We start from the raw sequence: 25,193 nt of genomic DNA, 5'->3' as shown, positions 1-25,193 counted from the left end.
GCCTTCTCAAAAGACGGTGTGAACCACATGGGCCTATTCTTACTCTCACATGATCAAAAGGAGTGCCCTAGATGCCCATCCCCATCATTCTTTGTCTGCCATCGCCAGTGAGTCTCAGACTCAGTAACCTTTATAGTATGGTTGGTACCTTGGGAGTACTCTCAACTGTGCATTTGGAAGGGTGCAATTGGATTTAGCTGGCCCCCCTCCACATTTGTGAGTGCTGCATCATCTCTGAGTGGTTATTTGTCTTACTATCTCATAAATTAAAGTCAGGAAGATAGTTTATCTTTTTGGTTCAGCACAGGCATGTGCACCAGTACAGAAGGCAGAATCCACACAGGGCAGTAATTCTGGCATTGTGGACCAGGCATTAGGACCAAGTAAAGCCTGCCTTGAGAACTGAGAATCTGTCTGAGCTCATCCAAAGAACCTGTAATAATCAGCTGCCTTAAGTGTTGCTGTGAAGTCCTACTGCATAAGAACATGGGTGGCATGATACTACTGCTGACCAGCCCGATCCTAGAAACGAATAATGCTGGTGATAGTCCTCTCTGCCTCTCATCATATTTTAATGATGAGACATAGATCCATGTTGGGTAAGGGTACATCATTGAGATGGAATGAAAGATGACAAAAATCCCAATTGATGGTGACTGATGTTCTGTTGGCTGACTCCAGGTGTAGCCAGAATACAGATGAGGGGTCAGTCTATGTGGAGGTGGCATTACTAACATTGGCAGCATAGAGCCACATATGGCAGCAGGCGACCATAAACGCTATCAGTGCATCCCTGAACATAGCAGTGTCATTTCGCTAGCTAAATCATAAAGTTCACAATAGACAACTATTTCAATATTGGAACGCTTTTCAATCTATGTTAAAAAATGTGAGTTTGTTTTACATTCGTTTGTCAGTGTTATAGGATCTGCACTACTGCGCTGTACTGTATATGCTAGCAAACAGATATTAGTGTACCGCTCTTGCCCTTTGTGTGACCTTGTGGTGCTAGAGAACCATGAGGAATTAGAGGGGCCTCGTTAATAGAAGACCAACACAGTGGAAAACACTGGGAAGAGGATGTGGCATAATGGCTAGAGTGGCCAACTCTGAAGCTGGAGACCAGTTCGAGTCTCAGCGGAGGCTCATCATCCTGGGATTCTGATTACATTTCTAAATGTAAATAAATGTGCCCATCTGTAATGTAACTGATGTTCCTGTAAAGCCCTCCGATACCGTCGGGTCCAGTTTGCGCTATATGAAACTGCAAAACAAGTTTGGCAGACGGAAGAGCCAGAGGGGACATGAGGAGTGGTGTATAGCAGCAGGGGAGGGAAGGGTGAGCAAGGAAAGTAATACAAGAGCAGGCAGACTGCAGACATTCACATTCCTAGAGAATGCATTTATAAAAGTGAAAAAAGCACCTTATGAAGCATGTGGTCAGTGGAAGGACACTAGGCAAAAGCCAGTAAGCAGTGATCAGAAGGAGTACTTGGTCTGATGACACGCACAGCAAAGGAGAGAGCGGTAAATGAAAGTGTGAGCCAATCAGAAGCATGTAAATAAGAGTGACGTTGGAGTAAGCTAATGGTAATTTCAGATAAGCAAAGTGCAGGTTTTATGCCCTTTTTAAAGATTTTTTTTTAAATCCACAAAAAATTTCGCAAGCACAGCGTGCAAGTGCACACCTGCAGGTGAAACCTAAAACAGGAGGTCCAATATGCATTGTAGTCTTTCAGAATGGCTGCACTCTATGTTGTAGTAAGGAGGATGTGAAGGTTTGGAGCCCAACAGAGCAGGAAGAAACAGGATTGGTGACTTTATTAAATCAAACTGATGATTGGATTTATGCAGAGTAGATGTTTAGAAAAGAGGTGATTCTCAATTATGAACCGGCCTCAATGTTGTAGGCTGTTTCCTGCTGGGCCAGCAGGCGGAAACTCTGTTTTTGCCCATTGACCAAGCGGGAAACACTTAATGGGGCTCACGGGAAGGGCACAGCACTGGCGATAACCTGACCGTGGGAGTTTGCCGGACGGCCTTTTCCATCCACCAAACTCATAATGACCCCCTAAATGTTCTTCCAAAGAGTTGCAGTGAAAGAACATAGAAATAGGAGGTGCATCAAGTCACCATGAGAATGTCTTCAGGACAGGACCTTTTATATGTATGAGAGAAATTAGCTATGGTTGTAGGAGTATGATGTAATCTATATTAAAGAAAAAACATAGATTTGGTAGTTGAGGCTGATCTAGAAATCTTCAAGACTCTGGACCAAATTTTATTTCAGAAGCTAGGAGTCCAAGCATATCCCCAATCTGCTTTCCAACTAAGTTTTAACTTTGATTTAGATTTTGAGGAAAAAAGATCAGGGATAAAAAATACTTGAAAATAAAGGAAGCCCTTGGATTAAGAATGAGTATTTTTAAAAAGGAGGAATATGATGAGGTAATTGCAGAAGAAAAAGTAAGTGACTCGAAAAAGTCTAAAATGCTTTCAATAAGAGTAGTGAATTTGTACAAAGAAGACCAATGACAATTGAATAAACGTTGAAATTGAGCAAAAGAGCAAGGATCACTACCATCAAATAAATCTTGGATCCAAATTATACCCCTTTGTCTCCAAGATTTCCAATATAGAGGCCTACTATTGATAATGAGTATATGATTATACTACATAGGAGAGTTCAAAGACGCATCCCTGGACGAGATCTGAGATTGATAATGAGGTTTTAAAAGAAGACATGCATGTTTAAATAAAGGTGAAGATCAAATGGAATTTTAAGAAGGACTTTGTTTAGAGAGAATGGTGCAAGTAGAGAAAGTTCTATATGGCAATCCAAAGAGGCTTAAGCAACAAAGGAACTGAAAAGGAGCCATTTAGAGACCTGTCTCAAACAGAAAGCTTCATGATATGATCAAAAGTCCAGAAAATTAGCGCCCCCTACAGACTTAGAATTCTTAAGATGTGATAAGGAGATGTGATGGGAAATAAGGAGATAAGGAGATGTGATGAGAACATTCTAGACTTTTTCTTATTCCAGAGAAATTTGGAAAGAAGAGAGTCAATCTTTTTAAAGTACGTAAGAGGAATATGATCTGGGATCAGGAACAGAATATATAAGAGAATGTGTGTAATCATCTTCTTGATAGAATAAAAATGGAAAAAGTGAATTCTGTTTTGTTTGGGATAATTTTATTCCCAGAAACAGAGGAAAATTCAGATCTTCTGAGGCAAGGCAGGAATAGACACATCAGGGTTAGAGAGGAAAAGAGGAATATCATCCACCTAAGCTGAAAGTTTCAAATGTTTATCACCATACTGAAAGCATAAGATCATTCTTTTGAATACGAGTTAAGGAGGGTGCAAGGGCTAAAACAAATAAAAGGGGAGACAAAGGGTTATCCTTGACGAACCCCACAATGCAAATAGAAATATTGGGAGACACGCCCATTGATCAAGACCGAGGCCATTGGAGCAGTATAAAGTAGAGAAATAAGTGAAATGATAACATGGCCAACACCATGCCAAGAAAGACATTTAAGCAAAAAAAGTCCAATCAACCCTATCAAATGCTTTTCATCATATATAGTGACTGCAGCTAGAGGATAAAGGAGAGAAGGAGCTTTGTTTAAAAACAATGAACAACAATCTAATGGCCCTTAACTAATCCAGATTGTTCTTCACCAATCAATTCAAGCAAATAAGACTTTACAAAACTTCGGATCATGACCATCCTTGTGAATCAGGCAAATTGTTGCTTCCCGAAAAGTACCCCCGCTGTACCTAAATGGTAGAAGAATTGAAAAAGATGCAATAGTTTAGGAAGAAGGATATTAGAAAAATAAAGATAAAATTCCACTGTAAAATCAACCTGGGCCTGGAGTCTTTCCTTTCTTCAGTGTTTTTAGCAATTTGAGCAATTCTGAGATGGATAATTCCTTCTCAAGAGATGATAGATTAAGTTTATCCTGAGTCAGAGGAGGAGTAACCTTGAGCTAGGCCTCTATGAGCGGAGGATGTGCCGGAGATTCAGGAGTATACAGTTGTTATAAAATTTCATAACTCTTCCAAAATATCTTGATCTTTGAAAACATGTTTTCCATTCTCTGATTGAATAGCTTCAATAGAAGAGCACTGTTTCCAAATATTCAGATAATTAGCCAAGTGCTTCCCAACCTTATTACGTCCTCCGTAACAACGAGTGCTACTATGTAACAAAATGGAAGAGGCATTATCAGTGAAAATGTTATCAAAGTTTAATTTAGCTTAACAAGTTCTTGCATAATGGAATCTGAAGAAGTAAAATTTATGTTCCATACATTTAATATACTCCAGTAGAGATTTATGCTGCTTAGCAAAATATTTCCTCTTTTTAGAGACAACATTCAAAATAAAGCTACAAACCGAGGCTTTGAAGGTATCCTTTAGTAACTGAGGAGATGTCTCTGGACTTGCATTAATCACAAAAATGTCTTCAGCAAAGGAGGAGAATGAAGAAGAGAAAACAGGTTCCAGTAAAATAGACTTATTAAATCTCCTTCTATTTGATTTGAGTAATGCAGTGAGTAAATTCAGAGCAGCAACAAGTGGGACATGATCAGAGATGACGATAGGTTCCCAATTGGCAGAAATTAGATTCTGTGCTAATGGTTTACTTATAAAAATAAAATTCAATTAAAAAAAAAAAGATGGGGGGGAATAAAAAGAAAACTCTTTTGCAGTAGGTATAAATAATCACCATGCATCTATTAAATAATTTTGGGAAATGGCAGATTGGAATTGTTTGTGAGATTTGTGGGGGATAAAGCAAATTTGTGATAATCGATCTACGAAAAGGGCCATAACCTGCTTACAGTCACCAACTAGGATAAAAAAAAATAATCTTGAAACTGTATACATTTCTTAGCAATGTTCAGCCAGAATAAGTAGGCGAGCAAAGTTGGACAATACACATTAAACAAAGTAAGAGGGATATCATTAATCAACAATTTAACAGTCAACCACCTACTCTCGGTATTCACTTCTTGTGTGAGAACAGTGCATTTTAATTTTTTATGACATAAAATAATAACTCCATTCTTGTTATTGGCTGTAAGGGAAACAAAACTGCACCCACCCTATTATGTTTAAGCTTCAAGGCCTCTACCTTTGTAAGATGGATTTCTTGAGGAAACACTGCATCAGGAATATAGAAAGCTAAGTGGGATAAAATTTGCTGCCTCTTTATGGGGTTATCAAAACCTTTTACATTCCATGAAATAACTCTGAGTTCTATAGAGGACGGAATATAAAACTAGAGGACCCACAAAATTTCAAAAAGCGAGACTAGAAAGCAGGAAAAAAACAGAAAAACCACAAGCAAAGCAAATTACAGTCATAGAAAGACAAAGGAATATGAAGAAAAAGAGACGAAAAGACAGGAATAATGGAAATAACAATAGAAGACAGCACATTTAAAAAAAGATTGATGACTGAATACGTATCTTAAAAAGGAACAGGAAGGAGAATGGAGTGGAGACACACAGATGAAGACAGCACAACTAACAAGGGACAGCGCACCACACCAGAACGCCATTGAACGAGAATGGAACAGACACAGTAAAAGTGTCAATGACTTTCAGAAAGAATGAGAAGGAAGATATGAGACTAATCAAGGCAATTCAGCAAGCATAAGCAGCTTTCAACGACCTAAATGGGAATAAATAAAAGTTAGAAGGACAATAATCTTTATAGAATAGTCACTGGAAGGAGGAATGTACAGCTGTACCTATTGAAGAAGTCAAATGAAAGTTGATAAAGCCCCTGGGGACCCCTGGGTCACCAAAGGTGGTTGTATTCTGATACGTAACCTTAAAGGAGCATGGATGAAATAAACCATACCGAGCAACAAGAGATCGCAACGCAGGGCGAAAGTATAGAAACTCCTTCCTTTGTTTAACTGAAGCTGTAGAGACATCCTGTGAGAAAAAAGGTTTTGCACCAGACAATATAAGTTGTTTCTTTGATTTGGCAGCATGCAACACTTTTAGAAGGCCTGTGAATTCTAGGAATAAAATGATCACTCCACAGTGCTTGGACGGAGCAGATGTACATGAAAGTCTATGAGCATTCTGTATGTTTAAAATAGTGGTTGAGGGTAAGTCTAAGAGTTTCGACAAAAATTAGGTAAAAAAGTAAACAGGATCATCTCCCTCAAAGTCCTCCGGAAGACCATATAAGCATACGTTATTGCTCTTTTTTGTCTTTTATAGGACTTCTGCATGTTTCCTCAACAAGAACACATACTTCTCCAAAGCTGCAAACTTAGTAGAGCTATTCTGAATGTCGCTTATGTAAGAGGGCGGTTCTAAATATATGGCCTGCCCAGATCTTTTGCTTTTGGATCACCTAGTTTTTGGCCTTTTACTATGAGAGAGCATCAAAGTTTGGGACTCATCCACAGTAAACTCATAGTAAAATGGACTGTGCTTGTTTAGCGCCAGTGCCGCCTTGTTAAGCTGAGGCTGCTGCGATGCAGCAAGGGTAGGAGGCCCCGGGTTGGTTACACGTGATCACATGTGCACATGCGTGTGCACCCATGTGAGGGCTGCGCAGGGAGGATTCCTGCCTTGTGCAGGGCAGGAACTGCTTCTAAGTAGCCTGCCGCAGAAAGGACCATTGGGGAAGGGTTGTGGGGAAGGTTTCACAGATGTCTTCAATTCTAGACCTTAACATAGGTCCTGAAGCCCTTCTTTCTCCTTCTAAGATTAGAAGAGATGGTATTGGATGATCTTGAGAAGCTGCAGAGGGAGCAATAATTTTCTGTGGATGTCGTAATGCCAGAGTGGTGTTTTGCCTGTAGAGTGGACTATCTGCCTCTCTAGGAAGTGTATTGAGCTGTATTTGCTTCTGCGTGAAAGGAAGAACCACCAATATCCTGTGTTTCCATTCAGGTTGTACAGGTAGTTTAAGCTGTTGTAGTTGAAAAGATATTGAAAATATTGTTATGATAGTTCTGTTTGTATGGATTGTAATATTGTTTTAAGGTATATCATATTTTTTTTTTTAAATGAAAGTACCAGCTACATTTAAAATATATTTAGCATTTCAGAGATCAGAGAAGTTGAAACTCTATACTTTGCAGACAAAACTGCAGCTGAACAAGGCAGCACCTGATAATAGCCCCTGCAGGAGAACTGCACATGCTGCGTAAGTGCCAAGGGTAAGTTGAATTGAACTATCTAGACTTTTGCACCAATCAGAGATTGGCCCCAAACTATTCTCTAGCGACACCTTGCTTGTATGATCTCCACTAGTGTGCTTGAATGAACACGTGTGCAGAGTATGCTTAGAACACATATTATGTAGTGGAACTTGAGTTTAGACTATTGATTTTCCTATTGAAACCACTTTATGAAGGACCAGTGAGAGAATAGGGAATTAACTGTGATGTACTCTTAGGAGGGTACATGCTAGGTATGCAGGGAAGGAGTGCTGAGGTGTCAGGCTCTCTTAGTCCCTTGGCACAGGTTGTCCTGAGACACACCCCAAATGTGTCCCCCATGTGTGTTCCATAGTTTCCCTAGGCCATTGAGACATTCTCACTCATGCCCCCTTGACCACCACATGGTGCTCGAGTAGTAGCAAAGGACATTTAGGAAAGGCACCCAGATACTCTTAAGCACACTTATCTAAATTCCATGGGGTTTGAAATGGAAGCTGATGTCAATGGAAGGAAGGTTCCTGCCGGTGAGATACAGGTGCTTGCAGGTTGAGCGGAAGTATTTCAAACCCAAGGAGATTCTCTTTGGTGCCAATAGCACAGGCTTGATATCCACTGGTGACAACATGGAGTACTTGATTTCTAAGCTGAGACAGAAATGAATGGTAAGTAAGCCATGTTTGATGTTGGAAAGTGGAGGAAGCTAGGTGATGCACGTGTCTTTCAAGTTCTGTGATTGCCCCTGGTTTACATGGCTTGAACCGCGTCAGCTGTGTTGACCAAAGCACATGCTGCAAGAAGAGACTGGGACATCCCAAATGTGAAAATACCTGGTAAGGGTAGGTGGCGGATTAGGGGCAACTCTGAAAAGACACAGGGTGTGATGCCCATTGCCCCTTCTTCAGGGGGAGAGGAGAATGTTACACCGATAACAGACGAGGTATTAGAAATCTCATCACTGCCAGATGTGTAGGGCATGTTAGCTGCTGGAGTAGCTACTCAGGCAGAATTTCACCGGTGACAATTTTCGTGCCCTACACTTGTGCGACTTTGGAAGTCCGGGAACAGGTCAACAAGAGAGTGGTTTTAAGGCAGTATTTGGGTTGGAGGGATGGGCTGCTATATAATGAGCCTGTGAATCCCGAGCCTTGAGCCAGTAAAAGTCTCATGAAGACCTTAGTGCACTTGAGTTTCTTGTTGTCAGCAGCCCCTGAACTACAATTAGCAGGACACATGAACCTAAAAACTATGCAGGATAGGATAGATTCTGTTCTACTAGCAAAGCTGTGCACAGGCACAGAGAGGTTATGTAAGACCTGTACGTTGTGTCGCTCCTATTTGGCAACTGAGTGGTAGTCGGAAGTTAAGACAAAGGCACTGTTAGTGCCATTGGGAGTAGTAGATATTCCATTCCAGCAAATAGGCATTGACATCATAGATTCATTTGACACCCCCCTCATCATCTTAGCATCTGGCAACAAGGATATCTTGGTTCAGGTCAATCACACCTCGAGGTATCCTGAAGTGCTACTCCTGAGGAACACAGCTACTAGTGTAGTAACGTGGGCCCTCCTAGCGACCTTTTCAAGGGTCAGAATTCCTAAGATAGGAATTTCCGATCAGGAATACAGTATAACTTTATCTCCTCTTATATACGTGGGGTTTGGAAGCAACCTGATGTGACTGCTTCTCAACCGCATACACCTGCGAACCAGTGTGTTGGTGGAATGTTTTAATACGCCCCTTAAGAGCATGATGGGTACTCTGGCATAGAACATCAGCAGGAGTTAGGATCATCTTCTGCCATGTCTCTTGTTTGTCTACAGAGAAATTCCACTGAAAGAAGCTTGATTTTGTTCCTTCAAACCCCTGTTTGGGCACCAGGTGCAGGGACCACTCAATGTGGTCTCCGAAGGGTGGGAAGGAGCTTAAGAGTTACCTCAAGAAGAGGAGCTATGCTATGTGACTGGCCTCAGGATTTTTAATAACACAGTATAGGAGTCAGACAAAGGCAAACCCTCAACAGCTGATTAAAGGCAGGTGTAACCAGAAAGTGACACTGACTGGTTATCAAACGTTTTAGGAGAAGTGTCACGGAAGCCCATTCGTCCATGTTCTGCAATGTTTAAATGGCGCGGGGCATACAAATTAGTGCAGAAGGTTTATGACGCAAAACTCATTGTGGTCATAGGTGCCATGCTGGATTCAAATAGGGTCAGTGGAGTAACAAAGACCCTTGCAGCCCCCACAGTGTGGGGGGGGGCGGGCTCAAGGAGACCCCTTCAGCACAATACACTTGCCTGAGACCTCCTTAAAGGGTCCAGAGAGGGGGGCCCCTCTGTGTACTGTGTAAAGGGGCCCCCTCAAGTTTTGTTACGCCACTGAATAGCGGGTTCTATGTGAACCAGCTTGTCATACCTCCAGAGAAGTTGTATAGTAAGCATCATGGCAATGAACAGGGAAGTTGAGGAAGAATGGTGAAGTACTTCCTGACCTATTGCATAGTGCTGAGAAGCATCTGTCGATTAGGTACAGTATGCCCCTGAACTGACTGGAGAAGCACAGAGGCCCTGGGATGATTTTCCAGCCACTTTCCACTGACCCCAAGAATGACACCTGTGTGCATGACATAGATACATGGTATAGCTTGCCAGTGAAGATCAAGGTCTACAAGATGTCAGACAGAGGTTGCGAAGATTTTGGAATTTGTGGTAATTTAGTGGTGCCATAGTGCATGAAGCAGTCCAGTAGTATCTGTGCTTAAGGAAGGGTCCACGGACTTAAGCTTTTGTGTGGACTACCAGGTACTCAATTAAGTGCCACAAACAAATGCGCAACCGATTCCCAGAGCTGATAAGCTAGTGCACTGGGTGACTGCTTGCTGCTTCTTGAGTACTTTTGATCTGAACAATGGTTATTGGCAGATTGCCTTAGAGCCTAGTGCAAAGGGGAAAAGTGCATTCTCTATGTTAGAGTGATTTTATCAGTAGAGGGCCATGACTTTGGCGCTTAAGAATTCTCCTGCTGCTATTCAGTGTGTGGTGAATTATGGTTTCTCTGTACTGGAAGAGTTCTACATTGCCTACCTTGACAACTTTGCCATCTTTAGCAATTCATGAAGGTCCACCATAGGTACCTCAAACGGGTGTTTGTTAGGCTACGGGGAACAAAACTGAATATCAAGGCAACCAAATGCCACATAGGATTGTTCTGTGTTGCATACGTAGTACATAATGTAGGCAACATGAAGATCTGTCTGTGGCAAGCTAAGATCCAGTCAGCGTTGGAGTAGGAGGTTTCCGCCAACCAAATGCAAGTGGGAGCCTTTCTAGGACTCACTGCTACATATTTATGGAGGTGCCCTGACAATAAACTGCACATGAGGGAACTCTGAGAGTAGAAATATGGAAGAACGCAAACAAGAATTTTCTTTGGAAGCACTCAGACAATCAGCTGGTGATGAGTACAATGTCCTTCTACTTCAGGGAATGGCCATAGAAAACAAGCTGACAAACAGTTCACAATGTCATTTTTCTGCTTTAGAGAGTGGTCACAGCCAAAAGGCGGGCAATGAGTGCACAATGTCATTCTTCTGCTTTAGGGATTGGTCATAACCAACAAGCTGCCATTCTTCTGCTTTAGAGATTGGTTATAGCCAACAAACCACCCTTCTTATGCTTTAGTGATTGGTCATAGAGAGCAAGCCAGCTATGAGTGCACAATGTCATTCTTCTGCTTTAGGGATTGGTTATAGCCAACAAGCTGTCATTCTTCTGCTTTAGGGATTGGTTATAGCCAATAAGCTAGCAGTAAGTGCACCATGTCATTATTATGCTTTAGGGATTGGTCATAGCCAACAAGCTGCCATTCTTCTGCTTTAGAGATTGGTTCTAGCGAACAAACCACCATTCTTATGCTTCAGTGATTGGTCATAGCCAGCAAGCCAGTAAGCCAGCATTCTTCTGCTTCAGGGATTGGTTATAGCCTACAAGCTGCCGTTCTTCTGCTTTAGGGATTGGTTATAGCCAAAACCTAGCAGTAAGTGTACCATGTCATTCTTCTGCTTTAGGGATTGGTCAAACCCAACAAGCTTCCATTCTTCTGCTTTAGAGATTGGTTATAGCCAACAAACCACCATTCTTATGCTTTAGTGATTGGTCATAGCCAGCAAACCGTCAATGAGTGAACAATGTCATTCTCCTGCTTTAGTGATTGGTCATAGCCAGCAAACCAGCAATGAGTGCACAATGTCATTCTCCTGCTTTAGGGATTGGTCAGAGACAGCAAGCTGTCATTCTTCTGCTTTCAGGATTGGTCATAGACAACAAGCTGCCATTCTTCTGCTTTAGTGACTGGCCATAGCCAGCAAGCCAGCAATGAGTGCACAATGCCATTCTTCTGCTTATGGGATTGGTCATAGCCACCGCACTGTAATTTGTCTGCTTTCAGGATTGGTCATAGCCAACACACTGTCATTCTTCTGCTTTAAGGATTGGCCATAATCAATAAGCTACCATTCTTCTGCTTTAGTGATTGGTTGTAGCCAGCAATGACTGCACAATGTCATTCTTCTGCTTTAGTGATTGGCCATAGCCAGCATTGAGTGCACAATGTCATTCGTCGGCTCCATGGAGTGGTCTCAGCCAACGCGCCAGCAATGAGTGCACAATGCCATTCTTCTGCTTATGGGATTGGTCATAGCCAACACACTGTCATTTGCCTGCTTTCAGGATTGGTCATAGCCAGCACACTGTCATTCTTCTGCTTTAAGGATTGGCCATAATCAATAAGCTACCAATCTTTTGTTTTAGTGATTGGTCGTAGCCAGCAATGAGTGCACAATGTCATTCATCTGCTCCAAGGAGTGGTCACAGCCAACGCACCAGCAATGAGTGCACAATGTCATTCTTCTGCTTCAGGGAGTGGTCACAGCCAAGAAGGCAGCAGTGAGTGTGCAATGCCATGCTGCTGTGCTCTGAACGACTGGCCATCTACCCTGTATATTTGCTTTAGGGGATGATTTACAGCTGGGCGGAGTGGCTACTCCGTCACATGCCTGACGCATATCCCATCTACCATGTATCCTATGGCACTTGTAATACTGCGGACGGGATATCCTTCATGTTTGTAATGGAGTAACCCGTCCACAAACTGTGATCAGTTTCCTAATCAGGTATCTCTTCATGGCATGGCAGTCCACCCATCATTCTGGGACTCTATGAAAATCACTCTAGGTCGCTGTACTTCTCTGAAACCGAAACGAATCTAATGAAAAAATATCCCTGCTGGTAAGTACTTTCCCAATAGTATGTGCTTGTTTGTGATCTAGTTTCAGGCAGGCTTTGGACGTCCGTACCACTTTGTGTAAACACCCCCAGTTTCAGATGCTCCCACTGTGATATGTGTTCTCTGTACATTACCCACTGCTCCTTGAGTTCGGCTCAGGTCGTACACAAGGCCCACAACAAATTGTCTCTCATTATTTTACAAATGTTTTTGAAATACTAGAAATAAAGCAAAAAATATATTTGTAATTTAATGAAAACATAAAACAACACATCCCTTTAGTGGGCTAGTTCACAATATGAGCAAAATATCTTAATTAAGAAAGAATTAACCAGAACAGAGATGTATCTGAATAATATGTCTTTTTTCCATGACACCCGTATTGCAATATCGGAGATACAGGCAATGCATTCGTAACTCTGATTGGCTGGTGGTAGTCACATCACACATCCTTTCCGATTTCTTTTTCATTTCCTACCGACTTTACGGAGTTAATCAAGATTTTTAAAAAATGCAAACAAAAATCATGCGTTCACGTTGATTTTGTTGGATAAAAAGCTGAAAATTTGATATTTTGTGGTATAATTCTGGAAAACATCTCTTAAAAATGTCCATGTCGAATTTTATCCACATGCAAAATGTACCAAGCTGGCAATCCAACATGTGGTGAAATGTACAGAGACCATTCGGTGAATGGTGTAACAATGCTCAAAACCCCCGCAGACCTCACTAAACAAAGTAACATTGTGGAGCAATTATTGGTGTTGATTGTTAACAGTGCAGGAGTGTGTGTGTGTTGGTGGGGGGGCTGGGTCGGACAGTTTATCCCTGCACAGGACGGCCCTTCAAAAAGTTCAACCTGCCATCAAACCTCACAATTTCATATAGGTTTTCTACCTCCAGATACTGTAAATATTAGCCCTTTCATCTTATTAATAATTCGGAATATTTCTTTGAACAGGTGGGAATGAAGCAGGATATTTCTGTGTCCAGTTTACTGGGTCTGGCTGGGATGTGTTAGTCGGCCGCGCACACGGGGGTTCTCAAACCAAGGAGGCCGCCAGCAGGAGCCCCAGCAGCAAGGGCCTGTAGGCGAAGTCCATGGAGCCACTAACTGGAGGCTGCGTGGTTGTGGGCGCTGTGGTAGGCGGGGGCACCCTGTTGCACAGCTCCCCAGAGCAGACGGTGCGTTTGAGTCTGTACTGCACATCCGCACGAATTCCCAGCGTCTCAAAGGGGCCCCAGCGGCCGCAATCTTTGAAGAAAAGGGTCAGGAACTCTTCCTTACCTTTGGATAAAAAAACAGGAACAGCCATGAGCAATGTTGGACGTGAAAGGTTAGTAGTGCACTGGCGCCCCCTGGAGGTGGGGAAATGGAAGGGCGCTGATACTACCTTCAACAGCTGTCCCATAGCTTTCCGATCCATTAAGGTGCACAGTCAGGAGAAACACCTCCCTAGAAAGACAGAGATCAGCTAATCTTGAATGAGTGTGTTCAGTGGAGTTGGGGTCCCAGACTCCATCTTTGTTGTAAGGTTTTCCTGTTGTTGTTACTCCCTCACTTTTCCAGAAGCAATAATAGATTTATGAGCCTTTAGGAGTCTAGCACAGTGGTTCCCAACCTTTTGACTTCTGTGGCCCCCCGCTTTATCATTACTGGAACTCGGGGACCCCCACTGACTCATTTTTGGAATCCGGGGACCCCCCACTGAGTCATTACTGAAAGCTGGACACCTAATCTGTGAATATTATTTAATTTTCTAAGCAGCCGTGGATCCCCTGACGAGTCAACACGGACCCCTCGGGTCCCAGGACCACAGGTTGGGAACCACTGGTCTAGCATATGAATTTCTGTTCCAGAAACCCACAGATAGTTTAGAGATACGGCCTTGTTGGAAAAAGTATTGTGTTTTATAGGATAACTACCAGTGCTCCTCACACTGTTGCGGTGGAGCCACCAGAGGTACTCACGCATCTCTATGTTTAGGTATCCTTCGGCACACTGGTCCCCGGAGCAGTTCAGCATGGGCGCGCGGTTGTTGGCGCACTGGTCTGTGGTAGCGCCAAGACAGCTGTAGCATTGCACAGAGGTGTTCAGCGGGGAGGAATCTGCAACACACACACATACTTCCATTAGATGCAGTCTCAGGGAGCGACCTGGTTGACTAGCGCTTCAAATTAAAGTTTTGTCTCAACAACTTGGGGCACAATGTTCCTTCTCCTTTATGGTACCTCACCAGGTAAATTCTTCACAACTATATATTCTCTTTCACCATTTCTTTGTAACAAGTTTCTTTACATAAACCACTAACAAACAGCCTATTTGCCAGTGCTAAGCATTCATAGCTGCCAAGTTTCCCAGGTCCATGCGTGATGTGCTGGTTCAGTCTATATTTTTGCCCTTTGAATTCTGGGAATTGTAGTACTGTTTTATAATTGAATAAACAAAACTACAAGTCCGAGAATTCAAAGACAAAACCTGGACTGGAGCAGCACATCACACATGGACCTGGGAAACTTGGCAGGGCTGAGCATTTAGAATACAAATAAACTTCAGAATAACAACAGGCAGACACAATTTTCTCAGAAAGAGAAAGAGACAAATGCCTGATTCTCGTAAAAACACCAATGAGCTGAAAACGCAATAGCAGAAGTCAGAAAGTCGATTTAGACTGTTCGGTCAGCATAACCAGAAGGGCTTCACAAAGACAAAGGGACATCTCTTCATTACGCTTTATATGAATGTACTTCCGCTCCGAGGCTTGCCAGGTAGGTGGCCACAGAAGCAGCCAGAGAGAATAAAAAACTAGCCAACCAGCACTTTTAATCTTACAGGAAATAGAATATTAGCTATATGTCCCCCGTCCCACTCATTTACTAAGGGCCTGATTACAATCTTGGCAGATGGGATACTCCGTCACAAACGTTACGGATATCCCGTCTGTCGTATTACAAGTTCCATAGGATAAAATGCGACTTGTAATACAGTTGACGGGACATCCGTCGCGTTTGTGATGGGGCATCCCATCCGCCAAGATCGTAATTAGACCCTAAAGGAGGTGAATTCCACCTTCAGAGACAGGAAACAAAACAGGAATACTTGAATAATGTTAGAATGGGGTCTCTAGTTGGCAGCTAGTATTCACCCTGTCCAAGTAGGGACCCTCACTCTAGATAACCGCTGCTCACTCCCTTGGTAGCCAAGCACAAGCAATCAGTTTTATCTCAGAGGCAATGTGTAAAGTATTTGTACAAACACTCACATTAACACAGCGATCCAACATACACAAGCAAAGATATCAATTTTTAAAGTAGAAAGGGACATATTTATACTCTGTTTGCGCCCGATTTGCGTCTTTTTTTTTACGCAAATCCGACGCAAAACTAACTCCATATTTATACTTTGGCGTTAGACCTGTCTAGCGCCAAAGATCTTGGAGTTTGCGTCATTTTTTAGCATGGACACCCTCCTTGCGTTAATGATATGCAAGGTAGGCGTTCCCTTCTAAAAAATGACTCCGAGGCATGTGCACCGTATTTACACTCCCGGGCAAAAATGACGCCCGGGAGTGGGCGGGTCAAAAAAAATGACGTCCAGCCGCTTTAGCGTAATATGTTAACGCCTGGTCAGGTTTTTTTGGGTGGCATAGGGGGGCCCGATTTGTGCCCCCCTACATGCCACTATGCCCAATGACCATGCCCAGGGGACATGAGTCCCCTGGGCATGGCCACTGGGCAAGGGGGCATGACTCCTGTCTTTGCTAAGACAGGAGTAATTTAAATGGGAGTTGGAAGTCAAAAAAAATGGCACAAATCGGGTTGAGGCGAAAATTTTGCCTCAGCCTGACTTGCCCCATTTTTTGACGCCCAAGCTCCATTTTCCCCTACGCCCGCGCTGCCTGGTGTAAGTCATTTTTTTTTACGCACACCAGGCAGCTCCGCCGGCTAACGTCATTCCATAAATAAGGCGCCCGCATGGTGCTTTGGAATGGCGTTAGCCGGCGTTAAATTTTTTGACGCACAACTGCGTTGGCGCAGTTGTGCGCCAAAAAGTATAAATACGGCCAAAAGAGTCTTAGTTCATTGAAATCAACGGATGTGTTGTTTTAGCACAAAGTACCTGGTACGTGTAAAAAAAAACGCATGGGCAAAGGTGCATCAGAAAAGCAAGCGATGGGTTGATTACTTACTCTCAAGTGAGGCGGTATATAGTTTCTTTCCTCGTTGAGAAGGCTATCCGTCGATTCTTTAATCACATGAGAATGATCCGTTGATTTCCGGACAAGCAGCCTCGGGTCCGTGCAGTGATGTTGAAGATTTGGTGCCCAGAGACGATGCACGAAAAATCCGGAGCACAGCAACAATGAATCCGCGCTGAGTTGGCAATGCGTTGATTTCTGCAGCTGTGAGGCAGGAGCTGGGTCGATTTTACAGCTGCGAGGTGGGTGCTGTATCGATTTGTCTGCCGCTCAGCTCCGGTGCAGGGATTTTCTCTCAGCCTTTATCAGCTTCTCCTTCCAAGGGCCCCGGGACTAGATGTGGCACTGCTTGGCAAATCAGGGGTCTTAGCAAGAGAGCCCAGGTGTTGGCAGATTAAATCATTGATGTCCCTGGGAACAGGAGGCAAGCTCAGTCCAAGCCCTTGGATAACTTCACAAGCAGGATACACAGCAAAGTCCAGTCTTTGTCCTCTTTAAGGCAGAAACAGCAACTGCAGGCCAACCCAGCAAAGCACACACAGCAAAGGGGCATTACTCCTCCTCACAGCTCTTCAGCACTTCTCCATGGCAGAGATTCCTCTTTATCCAGAAGTGTTCTAAAAGCCTGGGGGTTTGGGTCCACTACTTATACTCATTTCTGCCTTTGAAGTAGGCAGACTTCAGGGAAGGTCGCTGTTGTTCACAAGATCCTGCCTTGACCAGGCCTGGCTCCAGATGCACTCCAGGGGGGTGGAGTCATTTTTGGAGAGGACAGGCACAGCCCTAACCAGGTGTCAGTGACAACTCTTCCCACCACTCTAGCTGAGGAAGACCCATCAGACAGCTGATGGGTCATCAGCATATGCAGGGCACACCTCAGCTTCCTTTGTGTGACCGTGTAGAGTGTATGCATGACCAGTCCCTGTCAGTCCAAACCAGACGTTGATTCCCCTTGCAGGCACAGAATGGTTAAGCAAGAAAATACCCCTTTCTAAAAGTGCCATTTTCAAACTGACAATCTAAAAACAAACTTGACTAAAAGATGTATTTTTTAATTGTCAGTTTGGAGACCCCAAACTCCATATCTCCATCTGCTCCCAATGGAAAACTGCACTTAAAAGATATTTCACGGCAATTCCCATGTTAACCTATGGGAGAGATAGGCCTTGAAATAGTAAAAAATGGACTTGACAGTATTTCACTATCAGGACATATAAAACACACCAGTACATGTCCTCCTTTTTAAATGCACTGCACTCTGCCCATGGGGCTGCCTTGGGCCTACCTCAAGGGCACCTTACATGTACAAAAATGGAAGGTTTGGGCCTGGCAAGTGGGTGCACTGGCCAGGTCGACATGCGGTTTAAAACTTCACACAGAGACACTGCAGTGGCAGGTCTGAGACATGTTTACAGGGCTACTCATGTGGGTGGCACAATCAGTGCTGCAGGCCCACTAGTAGCATTTGATTTACAGGCACTGGGCACCTCTAGGGACTTACTAGCAAAGCAAATATGCCAATCATGGAAAAGCCAATGATTAATAACATTTAGATAGGGAGTACTTGCACTTTAGCACTGGTCAGCAGTAGTGAAGTTCCCAGAGTACCAAAAACCAGCAAAACGATGTCCAGCACGCAGTCAAAACATAGGAAGCAGAGGTTAAAAGACAGGGAAAACCATGCCAAGGATGTCAGGTCTAACAAATAACAAACCCCTCCCACCCACAGCTGGGCGCTATATAGAGCTGTCAAAGTGCATTGAAGAAGTCATGAGAACTGTGATCCCCAGTCCAATGGGGCAGGGCTAGTGAATGTGGCTGCGGGAACAAAGGTGTGGCTAACAAGAACAACATTTTTAGTAACTATTTTGTTGGTCTATCACCTTCAAGTAATTGCATATAAAATAACACAGACCTTAAATGAAAAATAAATGCAAGTTAAACTAATTAGTTTGAGACGGTTTATTGCTTAATGAGATCACTACAGATATCTCTGTGTGTATCCAGAGAGCCACAGAATTGGATTCTTGTTGCTGCAGTGGGGAATAGTGGCTTGTGTGTTTTTAGTGTTAGGAGGTCCCAGCACTGTGAATACATACACCATTATTTAAAACTTGCATTACACATAGTATATGATAGGCTGCCACAAAGTGCACACAAGTATTTAGGTTTAAGATTAAAAAAGCGTTTCCAAATTGTAGATCTGAGTAATATGTACAGTGTACCTACTGTAAAAATTTTTTATAGCTGTCCTTTGAACGCACGCATTCAACAACTCACCATGTCACCTTAGAATACCTCTCAAAAAACAGCACTCAAGTGATTAAATTAAAGCCATTGCTGAATTCTAAGTAGCCTAACCAAATGCACACATTTGCAATTCTTTCAGGCAGAAGACACCCTGGCATGAAGGCTTGTTCCTCCCTCAGCTGCATAACACAGGGGACTGTCTCCCCTTCCATTTAAGCTGAAGCATCTCAAATGTCGGAATTAGCTGTCTTGGGACGGGTGCCTTTTTGACATAAAGTAAGGAAACTGTTTATGTCAAATTAAAAAAGTATGGACACCACATGCCCCTCAGATCCTGTCCACTTCGACCTCTAATTATAATAAGAATTGCATTCCAAACCTCTTCCTTTTTATTACCTGTTTCGCAGGATGTTGACTCAGAAATGCAGAGTTTGTTGCTGGGTCCCAAACTCCATCTTTGTTCTCAGGTGTTCCTCACCATCGGGGCATAGGGAGAAGCCTGGAGCCTATGAGGGATTGCCAAGTGTGGGAAGAATTGGAAATTCCCAGATCACATTAATAGATAATAAATGTGTGCACTGTGCGTCACTTACCTCCAATGTTTGCCTGACCTAGTGTCCTGGACATATAGTTGGGGGTGGTAATGTCCATTGGAGCTATTTTTCTCACTGTATTGTGGTTCTCAGTGTTTTTGGTAGGGGACAAGATATTTTGAGGACCAGGCATGTGTGAGAGAGGGTGTTTAAGGTTCTCTAGGTATGAGAGTAACTGTCTTTTCTGGGTTAGCAGAGTCCCTGTGCGAGTAGTTGTAGTTGGTGCATAAATGGTGTAAAGGATTCTGCATTAGGAAGCCATGTTTTTTGGGGTGAAGGCTTGGTGGAATTCTATTCTACTCTATTCACACAACTTGTAAAGCGTATGGCTACCCGAGCCGGCTTCCCAGCGTTGGCAGTCCTAAATTGGAGAGAAGAGTAACAAGTGTTTACGTATAAAGATGAAATTTTACATGTTTCCTGAAGTAGTTCAAATTGTTGTTTAATCTCAGACCAGGGGGTAAAGAGTTCCAGAGTTTATCGTTCAGATGAGTGAAAGAGCGACTGCCTCCTCTGGCTCTCCTAACCCTGGGAATAACCAGAAGACCCAAATTATTTGATCTGAGATCTCTATTGGTCCGATACGAGGTGACAAGTTGGTGGAGGATACTAGAGCTCTTCTTATGCTTAGCTCGGTGTGTCATGCCCAATGCTTGAACAGTATTCTTGAACTGATTGGCAACCAATGCAAAGTCTTGAGTGCTGCAAACCTCGACTGTGTTTCTGGAATACCCAACAGAGTATGGACTGTGACATTCTGGATAATTTGTAGCTTATTGATGTCAACCTTTGGGCTGCCCAGGGAAAGGGAATTGCCATAGTCCAAATGGGATAAAATAAGTCCTTGAATCACAGACCTATGGTCCTCCAATGGGAGCCATTTTAATACCTTCTTCAGAACTCTAAGGAGGCCACAACAGCATGCAGCTACTTACATGGTAGTAGGAAACAATGTGTAGTATTAGGAAACAATGACCATGAGTGTATTTTCATTTTGAGGATTGTGCTTTCTCTGGCTTGTTTGACGCTCTTCCTTGCTTTTAAATGGAGTGTTTTTTGTTCTGAATGCCTTGGTATGTGTCTCTTTGTGGATGAAGTGAGTACTAAAATGGGGAAACATTTTAGTAAAAGGAGTCACCTGTATCCTTCCCCTTCTTCCTCTTCAAGGAATTCCTCCCCTCCTCTGAAAAGTGGAAAGGGGATGAAGAAGAACAAAGGACTAGAATTGTTGGATTGACCGGGCTGGCTTCGAAAAAGAAGAAAGGAGATTCAGCTACAAAGAGTCTGTAGACCAGAGTGATTTACACTCTGACTTGTCTAGGTCAGAGTACAGTGTGGACTCTTATTTCCCTGTGAATCAGAAGGGGAAACATATTTCTAGGGATTTACTACCCAATATTTGGCTCATGTAAAGGAGAACATAGGTTTCCTAATAGAAGAGGCTAATGGTACATCTCAAGAGACTACGTTAAGGCAATTCAACAAATCACCAACATGAACATGATTTTGACATCATTTAGAAGTAAAAAAAAGTATCCAGAAAAGATAAATCTTCCAAGACTGATGCCAACACTTTATCCTTTTGATGTATTGCAGAAGGAGACTCTCTTCTTGACTATCCAGTACAAGCTAAGTGGGTAGCTTGATCTGGTAGGAAAAAAAGTATTTTCAGGAGCCACCAGAAAAGGTGGTCAATTTTGCCTTCAATAGGGTTCTTTCTGGTTTGAGTCTACCCCTTCAAATGGCAATTTTCACACTCAGGCCCTCATTATGACACTGGCGGTCTTTTGCCAAGACCGCTGTATGCGCGGGCGCCAAAAGATCGCCATATAATGACTCTCCAATGGTTTTCCGCCTATTGACAGGTGGAAATCCAACACAATCGGCCTGACTGACGGCGGGTGAGAGAAGGTTCCACCGCCACCACCGCCACGCCGCAAGGACTCCGCTCGCCGTAATACGAGACATAATACAGCACGGCCGTCCCTGCACGGCGGTGCGGCGCTGGCGGTGGAGCCACCGATACCCATCCCCTCCCAGACCAACAACCTTGCCCAGACAGGTAGGTGGACTGACCGAAAGGGAGGGAATATGTGGTGTTTGTATGTGTGTGGTGTGTGTGTATATGTGTGTGTGTATCGGAATGGGTATATGTGAGTGTGTGTGTGTATGTATGCATGCATGGAGGGTGTGTAACTATGTGGGTGGGATGTAAGTTTGTGGGGGTTTGGGCTGGGAATGTATGCAGACAGGTGGGGGAGCGTGTCTGTGTGCATGTCAGTGGGGGTGTTTGTGTGGGTGGGTGCGGTCGAGTGGGGGATGTCAGGAAGTGCGTGGGTGAGTGGGGGTGCATGTCTGCAGGTGTGTGGACATATGGGGGTGTGTGTGCCGGTGACAGGAATGAGGTTTCCTGTCACCGGATGCGATTACGCCAGTGTTTTCGTGGCATTGCGACCGCACACGGAAAGACTGGCGGTTTGCTGAGTTGTAATGCCACTGGCAGTCTTATGGCTGCCACCAGGCTGGAGGTACTCACCTCTGGCCCAGTGGTATAATCGCCCTGATGGTACTGGCGGCGTTGTGACGGTTTGGCTTTGGCCAAATCGGCGATGTCATAATACGGCGGTCTTTACCACCAGACCCACGGCAGTAAGACCGCCACACTCGTAATGAGGGCCCCAGTCTTTATTAACCGATTTTAGAGTCTTTTTTTAAATGTGTTAATGAGGGTCAGAAGTGTCCTAAATTATTGGTGGGCATAGAATAAAACGATTAATTTCTCTTTAAAATTACATTAGATGCAGTTAGAGCCTCTGACTTTGCAAGTTGTGCTTCTGTGGCAGCTTGACAGAATTTGTTCCTCAAGGAGTGAAATACTAACTCAGTGCAGAGACCAGCACTGCTTAACATGCATTTTGAAGGAGTGCTACTTTTTGTTTAAGAACTGGAGAAAAAAGTGTGCAACATCTTCATGGAGAGACAGCCTTCCTAGAAAACATCAGAGCAAATCCTCAACAGAGACTACAGAATGCTGATGATTCTTCAAGGTTCCAGGGGAAACCTTGTTCCAGGAAATTTCAGAGAAACCAGAAGCAGGACTCATACCCGAAATATCCCCATTCCTGACTATGCCAGAATCCAGGGTTTTGGTGGTCAAGATGTCCAGGAGGTTGGGAGGATTCACCACTTTCTGGAGGAATGGAAAAGATCTGAGTTTGTGTCCCCACCTTTGGATTTTAACGCCAACTTGTAAATACGGCCCCTTCACATGCAGCACTTTGCTTGGAAGGGGTGTGCAACGGGTGTTGCTGTGGGTGTGCCACAGCAACACCCATTGCATTTTGGCGCTGCCCCAGATTTCCGAGTTTTCATAAACCTAAGGCAGCGCCAAAATCTAGCATCGCCCAAGGGGTGGCGTTAGAGTGGCACAACGAGAAGGAATGCTTTTATTTCTCCTCCTTTTTTGCCCTTTCTATGTGGGCTGCATTTTGCAGCCCACATACAAAGATCAAAACGGCATATAAGATTGTTTTTGTGCAGGAAGGTGTACCTTCCTGCACAAAAACAATCTCCCCCTCAACGCAGCCATCCTTTCACTATGGTGCAAGGGTGGTTGCATTGGTGCACGGCAGCAAATTTAGAACCAGCGCAGGGGGTAACACAGGGGTACGCCGTATTCTAGTATCAATCAATAGTTTATTCGGTCTAAGTTTAGACCATTTGAAAAATTAGAAATTGTCATACATACAGAAAGATAAAAATCGTGAACCATCACATAGAAAGGAAGCATTGACAATTAGTGCACTGCTTATCAAAAAGGTTCATAATGCTACATAAAAAAGTTTCATAAATAATTAAAACAAGGCATTTAAAATAATACCTAAATCTTACCCTATGAAAGACGCTAAATGCTAAGATAATACAAATCAATTTGTTACTGATAAAACATATAAAACTATTTTAAAACAGATTTATAAATAAAATAGATCATAAAAACTACATGCAATAGCTCCTATTTACAAATGTTAGAAGTCAAACAGTAAAAAAGGGTGCCCTAGGTTGGTCAGTACTCTTAAGTAGAATAGTCAAAATAAATTGCATCTTGCCATTTATAAAATAATATATGCTAGGGAACTATAAATCACTTTAGTTGGGGTAACCCACTAGACAACATGCTCGGAAATACAGTCTGATATCCTCAATAGATCGCACTAACAATTATATTTAAAATCCCAGGCTATTGTAACAGGGCACTAATCAGCTAGCTTCTAGACCGTTCTTCAACCAGTGGATTAAGATCTGTGATGATCCTGCTGCGGATTGTCCATGCTGCTGCCAAGTATTTGGAAACAGAGCTCACTATCAGCATGGAAGTGTCATATTTACATATTCTATATACACTAGTTCGATTTTGAGTTAGCAGTGTTTTACACAGAGGAATAATCCACTTTCCTCGAGGGCATTTGTACAAAGGAAAGAAAAATAGGACATGCTCAGGAGTTTCCTTGCATAGATGGCAATTTATACATTTGTCGGACAAATGACTATTGGACGACCAGCGAGCCGTGAAGCTGTTGACCGCCAATGTTCCGTATCTGAACTGAAGTAGTAGAGAACGGGCACGGGCTGGTATAGGGAGATCCAGAAAGCTTTCAGGCAAAGGTTCGTACTTGACCAGTAGGAACTCTGCTGTCAGCCGACCTAACCCATTTGAGCCGAGAGATTCCTCATAGATTTTTCCCCAATATCGGTCTTTGATCAGCAGTCTAGCGTTACCGGGAATCATCTCGGGGTTCTCCCAATAATGGGATAAATCCAATTTGACCCAAGCTGCTTTCATCTCCCTTAACCAACAAACTTTTTCCCATCCATAGCAAGGTGGCAATAGTTCTTTGACTGCTGTCCTAAAGGGTTCGAGTTCTTCTGTTTTCCATAGTCTAACCCAGTACAGAAGTGGACTTAAGTATGCTGTATCTTTAATACTGTTTAAACCCAGGTCCAGTCTTAGGGGGAGCATCGGCGTGCCCTTCCCTAGTCTCGATATGTGTCTAAGGAAATTATTTTCTTTGGTTTGGAGGGTGTCCAGTTGTCTATGCGATCCACAGAGTTCCGCTCCATATAGGGCAGCGGCACGGATTTGGGCTTTGTAAATTTCAGAAATAAGAGTCAGAGGGGGGCTTGCTGCAGTGCTAGCCTTACGTCCTATCACTCCACATCTATGGCTGATGGTAAGTGCCCCTTTCCTTATAGCTGCATCCCAGCTGCCCTTATCAGATAGTCTAATGCCCAGGTAATCATATTCCATTACCCTCTCCAGATGAGCTGAATCCATCTTTATATTTGCTCTGAGCTTCTTGTTCGGGGCGCTATATATCATGAGTTTGGTCTTCTTAACATTAATATCTAACCCGTAATCTCTGCAAAATGCACAGAACTGGTTGACCAGATTCTGGATTCCCATGGTTGATTTGGCCAGCAGAATAGTATCATCCGCATAAAGTAAACATGGAACTTTAATCCCGGCCAACTTTTGGGAGTCATTAGTGCAATTTGCTAAATACTTAATACAATTATTTATGTATAAAAGAAAAAGGGTAGGGGCCAGAAAACAACCCTGTCTGACTCCTCTCTCAATAGCCACTGGATCTGTTAAGTCACCAT

General features: G+C 43.3%; 1 protein-coding gene across 1 annotated transcript in view; it reads right to left on the bottom strand.

Annotated features, from left to right (window-relative positions):
• Nucleotides 1-12,715: 12,715 nt before the first annotated feature.
• Nucleotides 12,716-25,193, bottom strand: part of LOC138246612 (ly6/PLAUR domain-containing protein 5-like) — a 47,747-nt gene continuing 35,269 nt past the window's right edge. Inside the window, exons 4-5 of the mRNA XM_069201313.1 lie at nt 14,462-14,599; nt 12,716-13,778 (exon numbers count right to left, since the gene is read on the bottom strand). Of these exons, the coding sequence (XP_069057414.1) occupies nt 13,534-13,778; nt 14,462-14,599 (383 nt within the window). The 3' untranslated portion in view covers nt 12,716-13,533. The remainder of the gene's footprint in view (nt 13,779-14,461; nt 14,600-25,193) is intronic.

Source organism: Pleurodeles waltl, chromosome 7 (assembly GCF_031143425.1).
Source record: "Pleurodeles waltl isolate 20211129_DDA chromosome 7, aPleWal1.hap1.20221129, whole genome shotgun sequence".
Taxonomy (NCBI): domain Eukaryota; kingdom Metazoa; phylum Chordata; class Amphibia; order Caudata; family Salamandridae; genus Pleurodeles; species Pleurodeles waltl.
The sequence above is the reverse complement of the archived record's forward strand: the minus strand, read 5'-3'. Positions and strand labels throughout refer to the sequence as shown.